Source organism: Equus przewalskii, chromosome 16 (assembly GCF_037783145.1).
Source record: "Equus przewalskii isolate Varuska chromosome 16, EquPr2, whole genome shotgun sequence".
Classification (NCBI taxonomy): domain Eukaryota; kingdom Metazoa; phylum Chordata; class Mammalia; order Perissodactyla; family Equidae; genus Equus; species Equus przewalskii.
In genome coordinates, this window is record NC_091846.1 from 35,102,478 (window position 1) to 35,129,271 (window position 26,794).

The 26,794-nt window shown below is 37.2% G+C and overlaps 1 protein-coding gene and 1 pseudogene across 3 annotated transcripts in view; one reads left to right on the forward strand and one right to left on the reverse strand.

Moving 5' to 3' along the window:
- Positions 1-1,077: 1,077 nt before the first annotated feature.
- DIAPH3 (diaphanous related formin 3) overlaps positions 1,078-26,794 on the reverse strand; it is a 484,563-nt gene continuing 458,846 nt past the window's right edge. For all 3 annotated transcript variants that reach the window (XM_070578871.1, XM_070578869.1, XM_070578872.1), the window contains one exon: positions 1,078-2,300. In XM_070578871.1, coding sequence (XP_070434972.1) covers positions 2,038-2,300 — 263 coding nt within the window. In that variant the 3' untranslated portion in view covers positions 1,078-2,037. The remainder of the gene's footprint in view (positions 2,301-26,794) is intronic.
- The window catches only part of LOC103551339 (large ribosomal subunit protein eL31-like), a 63,848-nt pseudogene continuing 39,890 nt past the window's right edge, over positions 2,837-26,794 (forward strand).

Sequence of the window (26,794 nt, forward strand, 5' to 3'; positions counted from 1 at the left end):
TCTACAGTTGGCTAAAAGAATATTATGAATTTTAAAACTTTAATTATACCCTCCTGCCCATTGTTGAAGGGGCATTTACCAAGGAAATATCCGCAACAGAAAACGATGTGCTTCTTGTTGGCTCTTACCTCTGTCAACTCTTTGTGTTCCTCTCTCCACAGCTATAGTCCTACTTTTCAGGTCTGCTCAGAACAAGCTCCTGTCAGCAAGAGGGAGGGAGCGAGGAAGAGGGAGGGAGCAAGGAAGAGGAGGGGCAGGTCGCTGACCTGCAGGATGCCAGCTCCGCTAGTCCTCCTCTCCTGGCCCTTCTGGAGCCCCCTCCTGCTAGAAGGCTGTCTGTCAGCTCGTGCAGACAGATGCTTTAGGGGCCGACTGCTCAGTTTCAGGACTTGCTTGCCTTCCTCTGCCCCTGGGAGTCTGTGTCATCTTTTCTTCCCTTTACGGCCAGGCTGCTTCTCCCCCGTGGCTGCTCCCTGGCCCCAAGTTTCCAGAGTGTTCACCTGCCACCTGGTGTGTCCAAACTATCTGGCTGAATTTCAGTTTTGTTTCTGAAAAGCGTTAAGTCTTTGCAAAATCATGTTAAGAGCCAATAGTCAGCTTCTGTCATTTAATGTCTTTCCTTGCTGCTAGGGCTCCTGTCTGCTTAAATATGTAAATATCCTTCACCTTTTTTGATTTTTAAGATTTGTTTTCAGGAAAATAGGAATCACAACTGGAGGGCAAAATGAACATTTCAGCAATACATACAAGAACAATTTATTCCCACATTGGCCACGGATCACACTCTGTTCCCCAATGTCTATAAACAGGGCCTGGTTCATAGTTCTAATTAATTAACTTTATTAACTTGGAGCTGAAAGGAGGTGGCAACTTAAACAAGGAAATAAAAAGCAGTGGACCTCGCCAGACTAGTTCCATATAACTGCTCTTTAACTGGAGCTAAAGGAGAAGTCACTTACTTACTGCACACAATAAAGCAAAATAGATGCTTAGATAGACTGCAGAGCACAATCTGTGTGCTGCTTACCCACGGAATACGCCAACCGCAAAAAAAAGAGAACAAAAGCGATTTCTTCATTTAGTGCAAGTGGCAAGTTTATTTTCTTTGATATAGAATTAAGAGTTAATTTGCCCCAAATGAGGTAAATTCGCAACATTTTCACAGGAAAAGTTTCCTCGAAACACTTCAGATCTTTGCTAAAGTTATTGATTGTCAGATCAAAGAAACAGCAATTTCAAGTTCGTTCAGAGAAATAAAAAAAATCCGTTACTTGGGAAGTTCCAAAATGGCAGTTTTATGCCGGAGTCATAATTACCAGGGGAAAAGAAGCTCTCTTGGCTAAGAGTTTCAGCAACACTGTAATACTGTATGCATTCACTTTATACAAAAGCATGTACATTTTGCAAAGAGAATGCATACATTCCTATCACATCATTTTTTGAAATGTGCTCAATTGTCTTATAGTCTCATAGAGGGTCTAATTAACATGAATTCAACAATGATGATAACGATCATTTCCTCACAGCTCTGTTATATTCAGTTTTATGTTTCTGATGCTACATTGATAGCATGTAGATGCCAATTAAGGAGAAACCTGGGCCCAAATAAATAACATCCATGGAATAGACATGTATATGTAGCAAGACCTGAGGTTGATGATTCCACATTCATTAATGTTGAAAACAGTAAAGTAAAAATTACGGTAACTTAGAAAGATGGTATTTTCTTAAGGACACACGGCTAAACACACGGCCACCTACCTGCTCTCTAAAGCATTATGTATAATTTAACCACCAAATGTAGAACACATGAATACAAGGAGACAAAGAAAGCATTAAAGCTTATTACAACCTTGAATAAGCCAAAACCTCAAGTACGTAGAAAAAGCATTGCAATCATGCATTTAGCTTTATTTTTCTAATATATATCATAATTTAAAATGCTATAAAGTCACTTATATAAAAAGCAATTTTTTCAAGTGTTATAGCTTAGAGCATGGCTTTATATTTGGCTTAATCATTTTTTACCAGTTTAATTTATAAAGCTCGTAATCTTGCCAGCAGGGCTTCAACTTCAGGAATGGATTCGTTTTTAGAAACAGAGCCAAGAAGTTCCATTTCCTTTTTTCTGTTGCTTTCTACATTACAGGCTTCCTTCTTCTCGACTGCCTTGATCCTCCCTGTGGACGTAGGAGTGTCTAGATTATAATTAAGCTCCTTGGCGACTGGAGTCCTCGCTGAGTTGCAATTGATATTGTAGTGTGAACGTGACCCTTCTGTCAACTGCCCTTTCTGATTTTCTACAGTAAGGAAGAAAGAAACATAAAACTTATCACTGTGATTAGCAAGCACTATGCACATTATGAAACATAAATTTGAAATAATTATTCTCAATAAATAAGTCCTCTTTGATAGACTGAATGAAAAAATATTCAACAGAATAAGGTAGACTTAAAATAAACACACAGAAGTTAAGAATAAACTAAAATATAAATAGACAACCATCTCATTAGCATTAATGCTTATTTACTTCTTCTTTATGCCTGAAATGCCCATCACTCAGTTATTATCAAGGTTGGGTCTTATATTTCATTCAGGTTTCTCCTCAAATGAGCTCTAAATAGAGAGAGGCCTTCTCTGACTATCTATCTAAAACAGCACTCACTCTTTTCATCACTATCTCCTTACCCCTCATCTTTTCCTTCATAGAACTCATAACCCCTGGACATATCATATACTTATTTTCTTGTCCATTTACTCTTCATTAGGATGTAAACTCCAAGTCAGCAGGGACATTGTTTTAAAAACTCCTGTAACATTGATGCTTGGAACGGGCATGGAGCAAAGTAGGTGCTCAATAAATATGCATTGGGATCACAACTGACACCACAGAAATACAAAGGATCATAAGAGAGTATTATGAACTATTATATGCCAAACAAATTGGAAAACCTAGAAGAAATGGGTAAATTCCTAGATACACACAACCTGCCCAGATTGAGTGATAAAGAAATAGAAAATCTGCATCAACTGATTACAAGTAATGAAATTGAATCAGTAGTTAAATTCCCAAAAAACAAAAGTCTAGGACCAGATGGCTTCACAGGTGAATTCTACCAAACATCTAAAGAAAAGTTAAAACCTATTTTCTCAATTTATTCCAAAAAATTGAAGAGGAAGGAACACTTCCAAACTTACTTTGAGGCCAGCACTACTCTGATATCAAAACGAAAGACAGCACACACACACACACACACACACACACACACACACAATTACAGACCAATATCCCTGATGAACATAGATGCAAAAATCCTCAACAAAATATTGCATTCAACAAAATTCAGCAAACTGAATTCAACAATACATGAAAAAGATCATACATCACAATTAAGGGGCGTTTTTTCAGGGGTGCAAGTATAGTTCAACACTTGTAAATCAATTAATGTGATAAACCACATCAACAAAATGAAGGATAAAAATCATATGATCATCTCATTAGATGCAGAAAAAGCATTTGACAAAATTCAACATTCATTTATAATAACTCAACAAAGTAGGTATAGAAGGAATGTACCTCAACATAATAAAGACCATATATGACAAACCCACAGCTAACATCATACTCTATGGTCAGTCACTGAAAGCATCTCCTCTAAGATCAGGAACAAGACAAGGGTGCCCACTCTCGCTACTCTTATTCAACACAGTATTGGAAGTCCTAGCCACAACAATTAGATAATCAAAAGAAATAAAGGGCATCTAAATAGGAAAAGAAGTAAAACTGTCACTATTTGCAGATGACATGATATTATATATAGAAAATCTTAAAGACTCCACCAAAAACATAACAGAATAAATTAATTCAGTAAAGTTGCACAGTAAAAATTTAATATTTAGAAATTGGTTGCATTTCTATACACTGATAATGAGCTATTGAAAGAAAAATTAAGAAAACAAGCCCATTTAAAACTGCATTGAAAAGAATAAAATACCTAGAAATAAATTTAACCAAAGGGGTGATAGACCTGTATTCTGAAAACTGTAAGACACTGATGAAGGAAATTGCAGATGACACAAATAAATGAATGATATACTGTGCTTATGGTTTGGAAGAATTAACATTGTTAAAACGTCCCTATTACCCAAAGCAATCTATAAATTCAATGAAATCACCAAAGTACCAATGACATTTCTCACAGAACCAGAACAAAAAAACCCCCAAACTTGTATGGAACCACAAAAAACCCTGAATAGCCAATACAATTTTGAGAAAGAAAAAAGCTGGAGGTATCACACTCCCTGATTTCATACAAAGCCATAGTAATTGAAACAGAATGGTACTGGGATGAAAACAGACACAAAGATCAATGGAATAGAATAAAGAGCCCAGAAGTAAACCCATGCATATATGGTCAGTTAATCTATGACAAAAAAGGCAAGAATATACAATAGGGAAAGGACAGTCTCTTCAATACACGGTGTTGGGAAAATTAGACAACTATGTGCAAAAGAACGAAACTGGACCACTATCTTATACCATATACAAAAATAAATTCAAAATGGATTCAAGACTTGAATGTAAGACCTAAAACCATAAAACTCCTAGAAGACAACACATGCAGTCAGTTCTTTGACACTGATCTTAGCAATATTTTTTTGGACCAGTCTTAGGCAAGGGAAACAAAAGCAAAAATAAACAAATGGGATTACATCAAACTAAAAAGCTTTTGCACAACAAAGGAAACCATCAACAAAACAAAAAAGAAACCTACTGAATGGGAGAATGCATTTGCAAATCATACATTGATAAGGGGTTAACATCTAAAATATATAAAGAACTTATACAACTTAATATCAAAAAAAAACCAATTAAAAAATGGGCAGAGGACTTGAATAAATGTTTTTCCAAAGAAGATATACAGATGCCCAACAGGCATATGAAAAAAATGCTCAATGTCACTAATCATCAGGGAAATGCAAATCAAAACTACATTGAGCTACCACCTCACATCTGTCAGAATGGCTACTATCAAAAAGACAAGAAATAATAAGTGTTGGCGAGGATGTGAAGAAAAGGGAACCCTCATACACTGTTAGTGGGAATGTAAGTTGGTGTAGCCACTATGGAAACAGTAAGGAGTTTCCTCAAAAAATTAAAAATAGAACTGCCATACGGTCCAGTAATTCCATGTCTGACTATTTAGCCAAAGAAAACAAAACACTAATTTGAAGAGACGTATGCACCCTTATGTTCATTGTGGCATTGCTCACCATAGCCAAGATTTGGGAGCAACTTAAGTGTCCATCAATTGATGAATGGATAAAGAAGACATGTGTGTGTGTGTGTGTGAGTGTGTGTGTGTATACACACACACAACAGAATATTACTCAGCCATAAAAAAGAATGAAAATGTTGCCATTTGTGACAACATGGATGGACCTAGGGGGTATTATGCTAAGTGAAGTCAGATAGAGAAAGACAAATATCAAAAGATTTCACTTATACGTAGAATCTAAAAACAAAGCAAACAAACAAAACCAAAAAGACTCACAGATACAGGAAACAAACTAGTGGATACCAGAGTGGGGAGGGGTTGGGGTTTGGGCAAAATAGGTAAAGGGGATTAAGAGGTACAAACTTTCGGTTATAATATAAATAAATCATGGAGATGTAATGTACAGCATAGAAAATGTAGTCAATAAATATTGCAGTAACTTTGTATGGTGACAGATGGTTAGTAGACATATTGTGATCATTTTATAATGTATAAATATTGAATCACTATCATGTACATCTGAAATAGAACATTGTATGTCAATTATACTTCAATAAAAAAATAAAAATAAATATGCATTGGGTAAATGAAGTATTTCCACACTCTATGACTCAAGATGAGCATTATTTTGAATAATAATGAGATTAACTCCCTTTTCAAACAAAGCCAAGGAGGAAAGTTTGTAATAGGAATTTTAAAAGTCAATGATTTCCCTTAAAAGAAATACTGAATTTGGTAGGGAAATTTTTAAATCTTCCTAGCAAGTCAAAAGTACATCATAATTTGTCAAATAGATACAGACATATTCATACAGACATGTGTACATATACACACACACACACATTCTTTTCTTGGTGAGTGACAGTGATCTCAACTCATCAAGGCTGTAAGGCGAGAGTTGCACTAGCTAATGACTAAGTGGCTCTGGCTGATTGACTTTTGCAAAGAACACTAGATTTTCTTTTAATTAACTGACTCACACCGCTCAACCTTATGAGTGATCTCTCTCATAGATCTCAAACCTTTAAAAAAGAGATACCCTCAATATTCATGTAACCTTGAAGGGGCTTGAAAATGGTTTCAACAAACTTGACATGACATTTAAAGTTTTTTGGTTATTCGCTGAGAGATGTTCCATTATCCCAATAGTAATGACTTTGGAGCACAAGCAGTCACTCATGACAGTGTGTTTTATGTGAGTGCTGAAAATTCCAACCGAAAACAGCTTGTACATTAAAAGGTGGCTGCTGAAGATATTTACTGCACTGTCATTTCCTGACCAGGGGCTTCCAATGATGGATGAGTATTTTACACACTTTCTTGGACAATCTCAACAAATTTTAGAAGTATGATCACCTCTTAGCTGTTGGAAGAAAATAAATACACTTTTCCTATCACATTCTCTATCAGGTAGGTGATTGTTACTCAAAATTCAAAATCTAACAGAGCAGTGATTTTCTCTTACAGCTATTTATGCTCTATAGTTTATAAGGTACATATTACGTTTGCAAGTAAAGGGCACAGCAGACATGGTATTCCTGCAGTTCCCATGACTACACAAATGTTTTCTAGCACCCACCCTCCTGCCCCAAAGAGTGTTTGAAAACTGCACTTGTAGCTAAGTGCAAATTTTTAGTCAGCTTACTGCTCCTTCCCCCGGATGTCCCTATCTTTTCTCGTCATTTGATTTCCTGTAAATGACTCCATCATGATAATACTGCCAACAAACCAGTTTATTCTGCTACTGGGCAACTCTAGTTAAATTTTTGATGGCAGAGAAGAGATTAAATTGGCTAAAATATGAGTCTATAATAAACACAGAGTATTCTAAACCTTCTCTGGCTATAATGTATCAAGCTCAATTCCTTATACCGCCAAGAGAAAAGAGCATGGGATTTTAAGATAAATCTGGGTTGAAATCCAAGCTCTACCACTTGGCTTTAACAGGTTATTTAACCTTCTTGAGTCTCAGGTTCTAATAATCAATCTCAAAGAGTAGTTGTGAGAATTAAATAATGTGGGTGACACCTATTTCAATGTATTCGTCTTTCTCTTCCTCATTCAAAGCTTTCTAAGGAAGGCATCTGCCACCCAAGGCTTATTCAGATGCTTTGACCTTTCTGACTTTCTGGTGACCATACCAGTGAGGGATGAAATACTATTTTATTAATAGCTTGTATTTAAATAGCACCTTTATTTATAAAGCATTGATTGCACTTTAAACATTACCACCTTCATTTTATAGATTGAGAGGTAAAAGCAGAAGTTAAGTCATCTGCTTAGACTTAGTTACTGAGGAAATCAGCGGCAGAAGCCAAATGCTGTCTCTAGAGATACTAAGGCCATCTTAAAGAAATTTGAAAAGCTTTTTGCCAAGGGGAAGTGCTAAGTAATTCAAAGCTAAGTTTCATAATAACGATATCCTGTACTTAGACTTCGAAATGCTTTCTGACACACTTAATTGTCCCAATAACTGTGTAAAGCAGATAGTAGACCTATGTAAATTACCTTAGCACAGTATGTCCAAGGTCACATATGTACTCCTTTTCTTTCCAGGTCTCACTTAAATTCATGACCATGAGCTTCAAGTATGACCTTAATCCCTCTACAATTCCCTAGTCCATTCATCCTTCCATTCTCCTAGACAACTATTTCACACCTTCACCTCTCTTATCAAACATCCAATATGTTCTCCTTCACTCTCATTTAACTCATTCATAGAAGCAAGCAGAAGAGAACTCTCATAAGCTTCTCCCCATCCCCCTATCTACTCATCGTGTGAACATATACTCCTTCCCGCCTTAGGATCTTCCGTGCTCCCCTCTGAGGACAATCCCTCAAAGTGAGCACCACACACTACTCTCACTTATCTATTCAAGGACATCCCTCTGGCAGCTGTGTTCTCTCTCCACTGCATTATAAAGTGTTCCTTCTTCACGTGACCATTTCTCTCAGCATACAAGTATGTTGTAATAACCCCAATCTTTAGAGGAAAGAAAATCTCCGTTTGCTCCATTTACTACCTTAATTGTTGACTGCCTTTACAGCAAAACATCTCAGAAGATTTGCCTATTCCTACTGTCTTAATTCCTCTCTTCCCATTTTTCTCTGGAAGCTACTCCAATCATACGTTAGACCCTTTACTCTTCTGAAACAGCTCTTGTCAAGGTCACTAATAAACTGCGTACTGCTAAAACCAAGGATTGTATATCCACTTGGATATTTCAGCCCTTCTTTATTTGACCTATACCAGATCCAAGGATGAAATGCCCGGCAGAGCCTGCGTTTTTCTTTTACTGTTTTCTCTTTGAACTTCTTTGGAGGCTTAGGTGGATAACAATGAGCTAGCCAATGTTTCTACTCTTCTGAGAAAACTCCAAATAGCAGCGGGTGTGCTTTAGGGACAAAATGATAAGAGAGAAACCAAGCTGGTATTTAACTCCTCTGTGGTTTCCGGTGGAGAATCTTTCATGAGAAGCAACAGCCAAAATGATATAAAAAGGAAACAGGCCATTCCTGAGAGCACTGAAGAAATAAAACAGAAAGGGTACAAAGGCTTCTTTAAGAATGAGCTGATGGCTCTGTTTGAAATTCCTAGATAACTCCTCCTCCAGCCCTCACATTCTCTCTCAGCATCCCAACAGCTCCCATCTAGGTCCTCAGCTTCTTTCCTTTTGCTTTGTCCACAGCCATGGGAAACTCAAATGGTGGAATGGAGGGAGTCACATTTAAATTGCAAAGCAGATAGATGAAGTTGGGTTGGAGGAGTCTCCTGCCCCGCTGCAACTAGAGAAAGCATTTACAGGTTAGAGGAAGCTCACTTTGATATAGAAATTTTATTACAATGTTGGTTCAAGGCCAGGTGTCTTTTGCCATTATGATTATTTTAAAAGTCCACGACTGGTGGCTTCATGTGGGCTGAACTGGAGACCCAAATTCCATGTACTTACTGTGCTTAAAACATACATATAGTTTCTAAATGGTTCACTTCAAACATCAGGAGGATGCCAACTCTGTAAGTTGGAGAGAACTCTATATAGGTGCTCAGAGGCATGAACTAAATTATAATATCAGGCCGGTGGGCTCCTCCTTTTGGTACGAAATTAGTTCCGAATAGAAGATGACAGACTTGGACACATGGACTCTTTCAATGAAAGATAAGGCTAGGGGATTTTTGTATTTCCCATCAACTCAAATCCTTACCAATACACATTTTTAAATGGAATCTAAAGATATTAAGGCAAAGAAGAATGACTGTTTAACTCTCCAAAGAGAGGACACTTGTGCTATTATTTTATGAATTGAATCCAAGGCTGCTGGGTTTTTTCCCCTTTGAGATACTGCAATTGATGTTTGTGAAGAGAAGTGGATCTATGTAGGACGACTGCCAGTATCCAGGGTCGTTGGTGATGGTAGCACAGATTGGCAAGGACCAGCTCCTATCTTAGTACCAGGTCAGTAAGGGAATCCAATCCACACAGCATATATTTACATTTCTGTGGAAATAAACAGGGTGAGAACACATGCTATTTTCCTTTAAGACATTGAAATAAGTGAGTTTTTCTAATTCCTCATATGATTCTTTCTATAAAAATTGATTCTGGAGTCCCACTACAGCTTTTTTCCTGAAAGTGAATGAAAAGTTGAAAATTGTTGAAAAGTTGAATGGCTTTTAAACATAGAGAACCCATTGGACTTAAAAATGAAAATAAAAGCCGTAAACTACATCACTGTTGGATCCCACACACCTTTGGCAGACTATAGATTTGGATGACAAAGAAAGCCAAAAAAAACCCCCGCAAAAAACTATCATCTTGAGGTAACATTTCCATTGTTTCTTGAGTAACACAAGGGACAGAGGAAACTGGGAAAGTTGCTGACAAAAAAGTAAATCTAAATATACACAACTTGGCATCCAAACGGGGAAATATTAAAGACAACGGTAGTTACGCTTCCTGAGCTAAGAAGGCAAAGCTAAGGCCCTGGCTGATGGCCCCTGGGAAAACCCTCTCTGCTGCAGGAAATACCAGTTATGGTTCAGAAAGAGGCATTATTCCTTTTAAGTCAGTATTGATCCCCCATCACATTGTGGTTCTAATGGGCACTGACTTCTTAGAAGCGACAAGTCTCAGATGAAATGTAAAACTGAGCTCCTGCCTTTTGTGGTCAATGATGAGTCTGTGCCAGCTTTGACAGGAGGAAAACTACAGAACACTGGTGCCCCAAATTGACTGAATCTATTCAGTCTTCCTGAAATTTGATCTTCCCTTACAATTCTTTACTTTTTGCTCTTAACTATTACTTTGACCTATTAAGTAGCTATTTGTTTCACCCTAGCAATGGCTTTACTTTGGTGAGAGAAAAGAATGGCCAATAAATATAATTTTTAAAGCACTACTGGGTCTACATGATAGCAAAGTGTGTGACAAATATATGTTTTTAATCTATGCAATAATCGAAGTTAGCGCTGGCCGCCAGCAGCCCATATCCCTGTGGTTTTCCTTAGTGTTGATTTACTGATGCTATAAATAATCGTCTTCCCTTGGTTTCACTTTGCTGTTTATTTTACCTTTTGTATTGAAAATGTATAAAAATGATAAAAAGAGCAAAAGGGCATTTTGTATACAGCTAAAATCTTTTAGGAGTGTTAAGAAACTCTTATGGAACCAATTATGTAAAAACAACAGTAACAAAATAGAACAATTATTCCCCCAATTCAAACAAAATAGACAAAGCAGAGGATTATAAAAGATCTCTCTGAATAAAAGAGATAATTGAGAAACTAGAACTTTTTTGCAGAAACTTATCATATATACACTTCTCTTCAATCTTGTTCTATATCACTGCCCTTTAAATAAAAATTCAAAGATGGCACTGCCATTTTGCAGTTTCTGATGCTGGGCTTCCTCACTGATCATAGGGTTGAAAGGTACGAGAGATGATGCAAGTTCCTGAGCACAGGACATCCAGGGTAAGTACAGCCTCTTTCCTCCAAAGAGAATGGTAATGTAAACCCTTCTGTTCAACTGCATGTCTTTCTGATTGATAATGTATTACTTGAGGTGAAAGCCCCTCCATTTGCTTTCCTCTTTCTACCCAATTCTTAGCAAATTCTAATTTGGGTTTCATCCATCTCTCTCCATGGAAACTGCTCCCTACAAGATCACCCGAAGCCTCAACATTCCTAAACTCAGTGGAATTTTCTCATGCATTTTCTTACAGTTGCAACACTTTTGAATGTGAGCAATAAAGAATTTGCTTAGCTATTGTCCTGGTTCCTGGGAGGGAGCCTCTAAACTCTTGGAATTAACAGAGTGATAGGAGTGTCATCGTTATTCATGGTAAGCCCTTCAGACCACATCTGATAATTTATGCTAATGAGGTGACTCATGGTGGGCTCCTAGAGAGTTTACGGTCATGAGTGATTTGGGACAGGGGATGGCCACATCAGAAAGATCAACCACGTGATTAGAGGGTTTGGCGGCGTGGAGATTGAGTTCAACCCTGTCAATCATGCCTAAATAATGAAGCCTCAATACAAACTCTGGACACTGAGGATCAGGTGTGTTGGCAATACGTATTGTCACATATTGATGTGCTGGAGTTAGGGGCTGCGGTATCCCTGAGGACAGGAGAAGCTTCATGTTTGACACCCTCCCAGACCTTACCCTATGTGTGGTCTCTGTTTTGCCGGTTCTGACTTGTGTCATTTTACTATAATAAATCTGTAATAGTAGTTGCTTTCCTGAGTTCTAGGGGTCATTCTAGTGAATTAAATTATCAAACTTGAATAAGGAAAACCCCTGAATTTGTAGCCAGCTGGTCAGAAGTGAGGGTGGACTGGCAATTCCCAAACATGAAGCTGGTATCTGAGGTGAGGGCAGTCTTTTAGAGAACTGTGACCTGTGAAGTGTGGCCTAACTCCAGATGTGTCATAAGTCGTTACATACTTAGCTGGTGTCATAAGTCATTACAGGATGTTACTCATTGAGTATTATTATATAATTGATAATATTAGTATCATCATATGACCTTTATATATGGCTATTCCATAGTTTGGAAACATGCCCATACATCCACTCATTTGATTCTTACAACACTCTTGTGAGAGAGGCATCATGGATACATTTAACTTGTTTTACATAAAGCTGAAGAAGCAGACACAACTTTTGGGTAGAGCCAGAGATAAAACTCAAGTCCTCAGACTCCTGGTTATCATGCTCTATCACGATAAGGCCCTTTACCAAGCTTAGTCTTCTACTTTTTGATGATTCCTTTTTAGTCTTCTTTGATAATTTATTCTACCTTCCCTACCCCTCCCAAACACAATGATCTCTCTCTCTCTGTGTGGCCATTTCTCATTGTTAGATCCTTGGCCCACCTTTCTGTCCTTTCTACATTCTCTTCACCAAGATTCTCACAGCTTCAACTGTCTTGTCTGGGGAGGAGACTCCCACATCTGCATCTCCAGGCCTAATGGGAGAGCTTCAATACGGTGCGCACCTCAGCCTCCCAAGGCATTTCTATCTAAATGGCCTCCCATTACTTCAAACAACACATTTTCAAACCAAACTTTCAGGTCTAAAGCAGCTTCCTCTTCATACTAACATACTGCAACTGACGAGAGCATCTGTTTAGCAGTCTTGCTATCTGTTACTGACAGCTGTCTCAGCTACTACGCATTTGTGGTCGCCAGTCTGTGGCTTAGCAGTTATTAAGTTGATATTTCTAAAGCATGCAATTGCCTGTCAGCTAATAGATACCAGATATTAAATAACTTGATCAGATGATCTGGTGGTTTATGAGGAAGAGGGTGGGGAAATAACACTGGGATATGGTTTGATATTATAGTTATTGAACATATACTATATACATATATCTGATAAACCCTTTGCACGTTATTTTAAAAATTTTTCCAACAAACTTAAAAGATAGGTATTAATAACTGTTTTATAAATGAGGAAATTGAGATTTAGAGAAGAGAACTGTCAAGGCCACACAGACTGTGCTATTTGCCTCTGGCAAACCCAATCCAAATCTTACACCCCCATGGCTCTGGGGACATATGATTAGGCTAGGGAAAATAGACATATTGTGAAATGTAAACAGCACTTCACGTTTGAGGGGTTTGAGGAAAGGCCCACTCCCAGTGCTAATGACTAGGAAGCTCTATTGGAACCGAACCAGCTAAATAAATACTATAGGACCCAAATATTTTCCTGAAGCCATGTCTAAGTAGTATCTTATAGTGTGCTTTCAAGTATTTTCCTTTTTCATATTTCCTAATTCATCATTTATTAGATATTTCCAAAGTACAGATGTTTCCTCTGAATGAGTAATTTATGCTATTTCAACTCCATTTCACTTTGATTCATAGAATCATGTAATCTCAGGATTGGAAAGACTCTTAGTTTCTTGGTAGAACCATCCACCCAATGCTTGAATTCCATTTATTCAGCATCCTGTCAAGTGGTTTTCCAGCCTGAGTTTAAGACCTCCAGTCATATCCTCACAATCTCACAAGGCAACATATTGCTCCTTTGGACAGTTCTAATAACCAAATGTTTTACCTTATATTTATTTAGTGTTTATTCCCCTGAAATCTTAGTCACTGGCCCCACTGAGTTTTCCCTTTAGGGCTGTATTGAGTCTAATTCCTCTTCCGCCCATCAGCCCTTCAACTATTCAAACACAGATAGCACATTCCCCAAATCTTCTCTTTGCCAAGCCAAATAGCAACAATTTCTTCAACTGTTACTCTAGAGATCACGAGTTGAAGTTATGGTTAAGTCAATTCATTAGCTAATTCAATGAGTATTTAGCTACCATGCTAGGTGCTGAGTCCTTCACACATTTAGGATCCTGTCATTTCTATCATGAACATGCAAAATCATATTCATTTCATAGTTTAAAATTCTGGGAAAATTAAACTCAATTAGAGTATCTAGTAAAATAAAACAATAGAATTTTATGCTCATAGAATCCTTTTGAATACAACATTTAAAAAACTTCCAGATAGACAATACTTGAGGCTGATTTTCAGTCTATGCCTGATAAAAATCTCCTTAAAACAATCTGTCTTTATCTATTAGAGAATTCAATCCTGGGATACAATTGTGATGAAGACCATTTTAAATTCAAATAATTTTATGCATGACTGTATACATAGAAATGTTCCTTTACTTTTCCCCAGACTGTCACTAAATATATACTACATATCTAAGATAGTAATATGTTTGAGTGAGAAAAACAAACTTATATCCATCTAACTCTGATCTAACCTGCTAGAATGTAAACTCCACGAAGGCAGAGATCTTCACCTCTTTCATTCACTGGAGTACCACTAAGTACTTAGAATAGTGTCTGCCTTAGAAGGAATGCTTAAATAGGTTATTTCCTGAGTGACTGACCTAAACATGACATAATTTTACCACCTTGTTTCACTTAATGTTTTATATGAATCCTTTCCAAAGAAAACATTTCAGAATAATATTACCTGAATAGCAATTAAAACTGATGACATATTTTGTTTAATGTGGTACAACAGAAACACAGTGAGTCACAAAAGTGGGCTACATATGCAACTTAAAATTTTCTAGAAGTCACATTAAATATTGGGGAAAAAATCAGGTGAAATTAATTTTAATAATGTATTTTACTTAGCCAAATATCAACCATTATCATTTACACATGTAGGCAAAGTAAAAAATATATTAATGAAAGTGTTAATGTTTTTTTGGTACTGTCTTTGAAATCAAATATGTGTTTTACACTTTATGGTACATCTCAATTCAGACTCATCACATTTCAAGAGCAAAAGAGCCACACATGGCTGTTGGCTACTGTGCCAGACAGTACAGTTCTAGAACCTGGAGTTTCTATCAGTGCTATAACCTGTAATATTTTTGAGTTAGATATCTTTATAGAAAATTTCAGTGATGAGTAACTTTATCTCAAGTTGGATTTTCTACTGTTAGAAAGCTAACAATTACTATTAAAAAGAATTTAGGAATTGTGGCAAAAACAATTTTTAAACTTTAGTAAAAGTTAAACTCAAATTGGAATAATCCACGTCCTAACGAAAATTAATTGTTCATTTCTCCATATTTACTAAAATACTTCTATAATTTATTATAAGTCACCGTATAGGGGTGTATAGTTCACTTGGCTAGAGAAAAAGTCATAAAACCAAGATCACAAGCCCAGTCCTGTATGGGTATGTATTTTGGATTTTCTTCCTGTGTCTTAGGGATGTATTTATATCTGCATTTATTTCCCTATGTAATTTGGACTAGTAAACCCAGCTCTATTTCATGGTCACAGATTGTACACTAATCATGGTTAGTTATCAAATAAATATGTACTATTTGAATTATACAGGGAATTGCGGATATAAATATATCCCTAATACCATGGAAAAAATCCCCAAACACATACCTCATTGAGATTAGGTCAACAAATGAAAGATAACCTATTAACGGAATCAGTTATCACAGAAGGAAAATGCTTTTCCAATATATTTTTCTTTTTAGCTACTTGAAAAATAATCAAGTGAAAGAATGCAGTGTTCCAAAATTTGGCATTTCCTTGTGATTTTGTTTCCTATAAAGGGGAAGGAACAGTTGTATATTCCTTGGTAATTCGGACTTAGATAACTTCTAAAATGGTAAAATAGACAATGGCTAAAGATTACAACTACAATCATGAAGCTTGAATGCTAATATGTCATGCCTACTGTTGCTACTGTCTATCTTTTGACTATGTTTATCCAGCCACCTAAGCACAGAGACCAGGGCACCAGTTATTGACTCTTCTACTTTTACTTCTTAGTTCTGTCCACATTTTAGTAAATCAGTGAAAATTAGAAGGATCTAACTTATTAAATGTGACTCTCCTTCTTTCCAAAATGAGATTGACCTTTATTTCTTGCCATTCTTCTATTCTTACTGGAACAGGACCTATATGGGGCTGAGGTGCAGAGTTGTCACTGTTAGGAGCTGACAGATTTGCCTTTTTTGATTATTCTATTCATAGCCCAGCAGCATTATCTTGTATTGGATTGATGGTACCAAGTTTCATTATGAAATCTGAAACTACTTCTAAGATTTTGGTTTCATGTATTTCTAGAAAATGAGTTAAAAAAAAAAAATCTGGCATGAGTCATAGATAGTACCTTACGGAGAGCAGCTCAGGCTAGTACACCACTGCCTCCTACTGTCAATCTGAGGAAACTGAGTGCCTCAGAGGACTACTCAACCTCACTCCATTTACAGATTTACAGATCACTGGCCTTCTTCCTGTAAAGTACAATTTTGCATACTATGCCCTTGAACTGGAAACTGGGAAGATATGTTGATGTTTTCTGAATTTCTCTGAATTCTTTCCCTGCTTAGACTATTAGATCTGTGACAAAAATCCAGCAAACAGCCTGAGTATGGATTTTATCCACTCAAAAAGACTAGTTTTAAAGATAATTCACAAAATAACATTTGTTCTAAAATTCTATTTCACATTGTTTTGTTCTTGAGTTTTTCATTTTCCTCTTCCTCCCTTCCCTATAAAGCCTTACTGCACACACATCTGTAAGAAGGCAAGAGAAAAAAAATCTATATTATTTAAAAATCTTTTAGCAGCTTTCTCCTGAAATAAAAATTATTAACAAGTATTAGTTGAAATAATATACTAGGAAATATAACAATTCATTAAATCAGAGACATGTTTAAAAGCTTTAAGTTACGCATCTAAAATATGGAAGGAATATATAACAATTTAGGGTAAATATAAACTACTCATTTCTAGAACTAGCATATTTGGATCAGTGATTTGGGTGCTGGTTGTAGAGACCCTTGTGCTCAAACTGCAATTTGACTTCTGATGGTGTCGGCTGAGTCAAAGAATTATCGATCTGCGTTTTAAAGGTGAGATTTTTGATCGGCAAAATAAGTCAGGCAAAGAGGACCTTTCTTAGAAGCTGCTCCCGTTTAATGAGAAAACAGTAAAGGAATAGGTCAATGTCACTTCAGTTGTTTTCTTGCAAATAAAACACTAAGTTTGGTGCCTATGAAACCCCAGGCTGCACTGAGATCTCTGCAAAATCGGTTTCTGTAAACAACTCAGTTTGAATGCAGCGCTGGCTGGCCTGTGCTCCCTAAGCCCCTATGGACACAGTGGGATCTGACCGCACAATTCCCTCTTTCCATTTACTGCTATAGATTCTTGCCTCGGGCTTCTCTAGCCAGCAGGGACTGTTTCCTCAAAGACCTGCTTCTACCGTCTTCCCAGGGCTTTGGAGCACCTCCTGTCTCTATGGTAACATGAAACACAAAGCACTAGAAATGTACCATACAGCAGGCAGAAAAGAAAGGAATTAGAGTGTAGTACTCCTAGTGAGCTAAAGAAGGTGCTGACTGCAGGAAAACCGACAGAGGACAACATGTAGCAATTGTTAGTTGTTCCATTTGTTGTATATTCTCTTAAAAGAGCTACAAGTGTTAGCGCAGAAGCAGGCTCGAAGTATGTGAAACTTTATGGTCCATGTGGTATTTGAAATTTAAAAAAATTACTGGAGATCCACATTAGCCATAAATGTCTAGCAATTTATGGTTCATCAAACTACTGAGATGAAAGTTCTCAGTTGACTGAGATACAAAGTATGAAAAGAAAAAATTAGGGGCTGGCCCAATGGCTGAGTGGTTAAGTTCATGCGCTCCGCTTTGGCGGCCCAGGGTTTCACAGACTTGGATCTTGGGCACGGACATGGCACCACTCATCAGGCCACGCTGAGGCAGCGTCCCACATGCCACAACTAGAAGGACCCACAACTAGAATACACAACCATGTACCGGGGGGCTTTGGGAGAAAAAGCAGAAAAAAAAAAAAAAAAGATTGGTAACAGTTGTTAGCTCAGGTGCCAACCTCTAAAAAGAAAAAAGAAAAAATTAAGTCAAATATTCTAGTATGGTTTATGTTAAAGACAAAGCAAAATATGTTACTACCACATGGCAGAATGTTCTCTTTTTTATTCTTCAATCTTAAGATAAATTTTCTTAGTCTTTTTCAATTTGGAGCATCACATTAAACGTCGTATCTAAGTCTACTTAGTTTAGTGGTTCAGTATAGTCAGAGGTTTATGTCCCCAAATTGTTGGTCAATTCCAATGTACTTCCTGTTTCAAACAGCATCCTTAACTCATGATGGAGTATAAGAGGAAAGTAATGCTGTTCAATTTGAATCTGAAAATACTCACATAAACCCATAACATCTAGACATTATCAAAGACATATTATTCATATAGACATTTAATATATAGCCTGTCAATATTTTTAAAAATATTTCATGCAACCCTATAAAATAATGCTGAACATTGATGCTGGAAGCTTGCTATGGACTTCAGAATGTCTACAAAACATGTAGAGAATACTTGGCTCCTGGGCCTCAGGGCAGGATCTGCCGACACATTTCAAGCACCTGAACTCACAGTTTAACAAAGTTCGTTCTGAACTCTGTTCTTTGAGGCAGTACCCTAATAATTAGACTAGTAGGAATTCAAGGAAGTGAATCATACACTCACAATAATAGAACTCTACTATTAGGATCTGAAAAGATTTCTTTCCATAGTCTCAGGGGTTTTTTTTCAGCCCATAACTGAGATGCAGCTATAAGCTATAGCCACTAGAGGTCAGACAGTTACACCTGTCACCAATCATTCAACTTAAGTGGGCATTGTAGTACCCTGAATAACTTTTAGTGATTTAAATAATATGGAACATAATACTTTCTTTTACAACTATTACAGTATAATAATATGTTTGCTAATTAATTATTCTGTTTCTAAAGGTCTTAGATTTTGTAATGGTACTACCTTTCTATACTGGCTCTCATTTAATTGGAGGAGGAAAGAAATTATTGCAATTAATAGAATCTAGGAGCCTTTGCAATTAATGAAATCCCACGACATGAAATGGCCTCTTCTAGAGCACAACAGAGAAGCGATGTGTTCTGCAGTTTTGCCAAGTCCATTTGGTAACTCTAATATTCATGAACCTTCCAATACGAATCATTTTATTTCTCTAATGTAATATCTTGTGTCTCTCTTCTCCTGGAATATACCAATCTTACTATCTTACGTGTCATAGCCCTACTTATCAGACCAAAGAAGTAATTATCATGGTGGGGGGGGGGGTCACTCCTCATCTGTCCAATGAGGTTCACTATGTGACAAACCAAAAAATATTTTGTTAAAAAAATTTTCAACTATAACATGATGTGCAAAGGTGAAACTCAGATTTAGTTCTACAAAAATATATGTACTTTCTCACCATTTTATTATTACAATTAATAAAAGTACAATTGATAATTGTTTGTAAGGTTTTTTCCTATTTCAGGTTTTTTTTTTTTTTTTTGAGGAAGATCAGCCCTGAGCTAACTACTGCCAATCTTCCTCTTTTTGCTGAGGAAGACCGGCTTCGAGCTAACATCCATGCCCATCTTCCTCTACTTTATATACATGGGATGCCTACCACAGCATGGCTTTTGCCAAGTGGTGCCATGTCCAAACCCGGCATCCAAACTGGCAAACCCCGGGCCAACGAGAAGCAGAACGTGTGCACTCAAGAGCTGCGCCACCGGGCCGGCCCCCCTATTTCAGGTTTTGTTTTACAAAAGACTAATAATAAAAACAATACAAATGTGTGTGAGTTCTTACTAAGTGCCCGTCTGCATGAGGGGGTTTTACATGAATCATCATACAGCCTAAGGGAGAATGATTTTTATTCTCTCCACTTCACAGATGAGGAAAGGAGGCTCTGAGAGGTAAGAAACCTGCCCCAAGTCAGGAGGCAAGTTAGGGTGGAGGTTGGATTCAAGACCAAATCTCCTGTTTCACCTCCAGATTCCCAACTATAGCATGGTTATCTAACTTTTAAAAAATAAACTATACATGGTGAAAAAAGAGAAGCAGATAGCATTCCTATATTAGCACAAGGAACCAAAGGGACACTTCATGGTTATCAATATTGTTTCTGACAAATAGCTTAAAAATCTATTGGGCTCTCTAGTGAAACAGAGCCAGAATGTTTTTTTCCAGGGTTTTTCCTTCTACAGCATCAAGTACTGCCTATACTTAAAATTGCAATATAACTAGTTATTCATAGAAAAAGCAAAATCTATGGCCTGGATTCACTAGTACTTTAGAAATTATGCAAAGCTAGTTATTTTGACGTTATTGCACATAAAAAGTTTACATTTTAATGAATACTACCCAATTTGTACCAAGTACAGCCCAGAGATATAAAATTTTCTAGTTTTTTAAAAAAATTAAATGAACTAATCACAAATGCCTCGATCTATTTTAAATTTAAAAATTTTGCAGATAGTTTTCTCTCATTAGTAATTCATGCTTGAGGAAACTACCACTCTTTTAGGAAATGGAGCAATTCCTTAAACTAAGACACGTGTTTTAACTTTTTTAGCTGTACTCATGCAGTGAACTCTGTATGTAATACTAACCCCTTGCTATTCCTCTGTCCTAATCATTATCTATAATAACCTATGATCCCTCAAATCTCAGTGAATGCTACCTCCTGATTTCTCAAAAGGTTGTGATGTCACTTGCTGTTGAGCCTCTGTTGCATTTCTCTCATCTGTTGTGTATCCTGGTCTACTTGGTGTTACATTTTTTTATTGTTTCTCCTACATACAAGAGCTGAGAACAAGACCATACTCTTTGGAGCAGGGTCTGTGTTCTTCCCATCCCCTGTGGTGTTAAAAGCAGTACTTTACATGCAGATGTGACGTATGTCATCGTAGATTCCACATTCAAGAGGGCAGGGACTATGTTTCACAATTTTTTGGCATACTGTAGGATATAAGATGGACAATATGCTTTCATTCATTTAGTCAAAAAACACTGTGTAAGTCCAGGGGCCCATGCTGTGTTAAGTGTCAAGGATATAGCAGAAAATGAGTAGACATGGTTCCTGCCTTTAGGAAGCTTATAATCTAATCACATCGATATCCACAGATATGATATATAATCTAATCTGTATAATCTAATCACATCGATGTCTACAGAGATATTTGCTTATCATCTTCCCTGTATAACAAGGAGAAACGGCAAGAAGCACTCAAAGTGTTTTGAGTAGTCAATTACGCCTCTCTTTTTTTTTCAATGCAATATTGGATCTGCTATCTGTTATGGCTTTTAGCAAAATTGGGATCCACACCTTTGAAATACTAAACACACATGTTTAATTCCTGTGGATGTGTTAGATTTCAAAAGAAAATGCTTAGGCCTGCGGGGCAGGGGTGTCATGTGTAGCAGTAGATGGTGAATGAAAAGAATATGAGCAATGTTGAAGGAAACAGGGCCTAATTAGAGGAAATATTCTGAGGCAAACTAATGAACTCGGCTATTTGGGGGAGTGATTGAAAGGCAGGGGACAGGAAGAGAAAAAAGGAGCCTATGTAGAAATGCAGGTATGGAGTGGATCAAATCAGAAATAGTTAAGAAGGATGAATTGGGCAGGATTTGAAGAATAACGTATGAAGAAGGATTTGTAATCAGAAGTCCCGAGTTTGAGACACTTTGGCTCCAGATATAGTTGAAAATGGTGGCTGCCTCCACTGTTCTTTCATTGTGGTTAATGTCCTATTATTCTCCTTGTTGTAAATGCTGTACTATTAAAGGGAGAATGCTCTGAATTCATCATTCTACCTTGGACTCTCTTAAGAGCCTGGTGTCCCAGTTTCCCATTCTCACCACAGTCAGCCTGAAACCAGATCAAAGGTGCTTTGGCACACGAAGTCTCTTCAGGGAACCCTCCCTCACCCCACCTCTAAACCTCCTGTTGTTCATTCTCATAGAACCTTGTTCTTTTCCTTCATTGCACTTACCATAAGCATAATGTGTTTGTGCAAATACATATTTAATATCTATCCTCTTTACTACATTCTATAAAAGAAATCTTTTACTGGGTCCTATGCAAATGGTGAGGAGGATAATGCTACCATTTATGGTGGCTTTGTGTGTGACAGACAGGACGAAAAGCATTAATAACATTTCCCCAGTGAATCCACACATACTTTAAGAAGTTGTTAATATCCCCATTATACAGGAAAAAAACAAGGCCAAGGGGTCAGCTCCTATCTGTCAGATCCTGACAACGCTCGCTTGTGGTTTTGCTGCTGTGACTCTCTTCCGGGTCTCCTGGAGAGGGCTGTGAAGATCTCCTCAGGCAAATTAAAGACCCTTTTGTGAGAAGCAAGTTTTGCTTTACTCCCTTCCCTGCTGTCTCTCAGATTTGGTTTTAACTGAGCTTCCTGCCATGGAACAACATCTTCGTTTATCAAGCTGCAGGCTCACTGATTCATTTGGTCTTTGGATTTACATGAAAGAGGACCAAAACTAATTTTCCCTGGCTCATTTGGTGAGCTGCAAACTCTACATTTGTGACTCCTTAGATCAGAGGGTGCTCTATGATAGGGTTACTTTATATCTAAAAGGAAAAATTGTAAGGGTTTCTTCTCAGCTCTATCATTCACTTATTGTATCCTGGAATGATTCTTGATCTCTGTAGACTTCAGCACCTTTCTTTGTTTAGTCGGGATGATTAAATAAGCCAAATCTACAAGGATTTTTATGAGAAAAACAATATATATGAAAGCTCATTGGTTAAGTATAGATTATCATACAAATGGAAGACATTGTAAGGCGTCCTCTTATAACACATCTTGAATGGGCCTCTTTTCTGATGGTTACAGCAAATAGATTAGTAACAGACACTCCTGAAGTCACATAACTCTGGGTGAAAACAGCCATAGATGCTTTTGGAATAACTGATCAAGATACGTCTTTTAACGTAAAAAAAAAAAAAAAGAAAAAATTCATTTCTAATACTTTTAATGTAATCCATCTCATCAGCAAACTGGCTTATGCTTACATATAGTGTCATTACATTCATGGTTAAAGGGATAAATCCTGTGATGTGTATTTATGTGTTAATTTGCTGGGGATAAGGTGGGTGGATATCCAAATTCCGAATATTACCGATGAGAATGGCAGCTGCAACACTTATGAATTACAGCCCTTTGTCATTTAAAATAATCTGACAGCCTCCTTCTAAAGCATAATAACAGCAATACATTTAAAATCAAATCTGAGGATTTCAGCGCATCTAGAGTTGTTAAGAAAGAAATTATGAAAAGCTTTTCTTTTGGCGGGGTGGGGGGGGGGGGGAGCAGTTGGGACGGGAATGAGATTTTTCTTTCTGAGAGCCAGAGAAACATTTCACATTTTCCTAAAATGCTAGTGCTTTTCTAAGTGACTTCCTTCCACTCTCACCTTCAAATTTCTTGAAAGAGACACATCTGTGACTATTTTTTTGAGTAGTCACTAACACATCATGTTCATGAATAAACTGGGAATGAGGAAACAGACTAGGAAGAAGCATTGAATTCTCTTGTTTAATAAATATAAGCCCTCTTGTTCTTATATTCCTGCCTTTTCTAAGTATCTTCCTAGTTCTCGTTGGCTATCAAATACAGGTCTCAAAGAAGCAGGTGTGTGGACACATTAGCACACACAGCTAATCTTACGTGAGGTTAATCCTCCTGTGACATGGTCATTGTTCATCTCCATTTACTGACAAGGAAATTGAGCCCAGAAGTCAAGTGGTTTATTCCACTGATACAGCTAAGAAAAAGCAGATGCAGAATGAAAACTTCAAAGTCTTTCTGTTTCACGTGGCACACCGCCATTGTCTTCTGGGTTGCAGATTAGCTGTTTTGATGGAGGGACTGCTCTCTATTGTAGAAGTGGTTGGCTAATCTGAAGAGATGATGAACAGAGATGGGGGCGTGGTATTGCTGGTGGTTGTGTGGGGGCAAGAAAGAACATACTAGAGCTGCAGGAGATCTAAGCAGCTACAAGCTTAAAGAGTTTGTAGTAACAGAGTTTGGAATCTGTTTGGTGGCTGATATATTTCTTTTGAAACTTCCATCTTTCTCTTTTATTTGGTTTTAATCTGAGATAAACTAAAATCTATATTCAAAGTTAACATTTCAGTAGTTAAGAGTTGGAAATTCCCAAACTAAATGTGCCATTCTTTGTGGCTTTGTGTTACTTAGGTTCAGCTTTGTCAGTCCACAATGAACAATTTTCTGAGATCCTTTTCTATTCTAAAGTTCTTTGATTCTATGAAGAAAATAAAATAATAAAAATAATGTGATAAATATTTGTTACTAGAATCTCCTATAGGAGAAAAAAGTAGATAAGCTGCAGAAAATGAGAAGCTCAGCCATTTATCCTTTCTTTTGAAACAAAGGAAACAGTCAGAATCCTAATTTCAGATAACATGATTACAGAGCAGTTCTAAGCTATAAATTTGCTGGTTACTACCAACCTGATTTAATACCTTAGAGATGTCATGTATACTTTTTATATTATACTGTAAGAATAACATCACAAAGGATATTTTTTTTTTTTCTTTTGGTGAGCAAGATTGGCCCTGAGCTAACATCTGTTGCCAATCTTCCTCTTTTTGCTTGAGGAAGATTGTTGCTGAGCTAATATCTGTGCCAGTCTTCCTCTATTTTTTGTATATGGAATGCTGCCAAAGAATGGCTTGATGAGCAGTGTGTAGGTCTGTGCTGGGGATCCGAATCCACGAACCCTAGGCTGCCAAAGCAGAGTGCGCGAACTTAACCACTATGCCACTGGGCTTGCCCCAAGGATATCTAGTCACATCAATGTTCCACTTGAAGCAGAAACAACAAAGTCAACTCACAGGTGGTTATAGGCAGGAGTTCTCATAGGTTCTAAAAGGATAAATAGGAAAACGATGAAGCATTTTGGGCTCTTCCAGGAAAAAGTACCACTATTTAACAAATTCAAGGATCTTTTCCCATTGAGATAACGTAAAAACATGCTTTCCCTGATAAAACAGGCGTTCATTTTTAACCTACTTATGTTTTGCATACCTTTACCTTCTTGTGGCACACACAGTGTCTGATTCACTTTGGTCTAGAGGGACAGAAAGTTTTGCAGGAGAATAGGAAGCCTTTGCCTGGTTCATGCCAGACATTTATCCCAGTTTACACACCCAGGGTAAGCACATTCTAAAGCAGACCCTATCATCACACAGCCTCAGGCAAAACCATGTGCACCAAAGCGTTGCAGAAACAGCCTTCAGAGGTAGAACAGCGCAGTGGCACAACAATGAACACTGCCGCAAAGACCAGAACCTTTCATGATCTTTGACAGGTGATGGTGTATAAAACAGTAACAACCTCAGCCATGGAGGTGCTGGGGGTTCGTGTAAAAGCACCGTCCATTTCTCTTTGTCTGCTCTTACTTGAGCTTCCCCACAAAGAGTGAGTCTAGACCAAGAGGCAATATTAAAAACAAAAGGTTAGAGATCATCATGGGACATTAATTATGCAAGAGAAGGCGAACTGAATTTAATCAGAAGCAGCAGCCTCGGTGCAGGAAGAATTTTCTCTTTTTGACAGAAGCAGTTAGGAAAACATTTATGGTAATACCACAGCATCTGCTGATTACAGTCAAAGCTGCAGGACACCAATGTTAAATCGCTGAGCCATCCTGACAGCTCCTGGGTACTCGAGTCACATCGCACAGCAATTTACAGTGAAATTCACCCAGGTCTAAAAATCAGCCAACATGCTTAAACCAGAGAGAAATAACTTAGTCTGGACTTTTAAACAACAATTATAAAAGGGAATTATAGCTGAGAAAACTTTTGATCTAATATAAGTATTTGTCCTCAACAAATACACTTTTTAAAGACCATATGAATCTTCAGGTCTCTTAATGAGCTGTGTGATCAATACGGTTCTGAAATTTATAGAAAGAAAGGCTCCTTTAAGGCAAAAAATATACGAAGTAGAGTTTTAACTCTTTTGACAAGAAGTCATGACAAGATTTGACATGTCAGTGCTTTGAAATGATGTATCTAAAGGATTCAGAGCATAATTAATTAGAGTAATAATTTCTAAACAATTAACTTGGTTGCTAAGTAAATATGGGTAAAATAAAAAGCTCAGAGACATAAGCAACTACAAAGTAGTGTAACGTTAGGATGATTATTTTATGAACTGCCTAGAGAAGGAGAGGCAGGACAACCAAACACATTATTACCCAGAATGGTAATTAAAGGAATAATGAAATTCTATAGATATTAATAACTAAAACTTTCATACTTGGGTGTTTCAGTGAGCTTTCTTGGGTCAAAAACACACCAGTGTTTACATTTAAATCTTTGAATGACACAAGAGCCCAGAGAAAAGACTGTGTTAAAGTCTTCCGAGATTTAAAATTCACAAAAGTAAATGTCTCATATTTTATCCAAAATCAACACCAAAGATTTTCTTCCCCCAGTTGCTTTGGGAGTTCAACTAAATATTATTCATAACATGAGAGATTAAAGGGAAAGAAAACAAAAACTTTAAAATGACTATTTTTCAAGGAAGCCATTGAAACTCTGGTCACAAGGGACGGC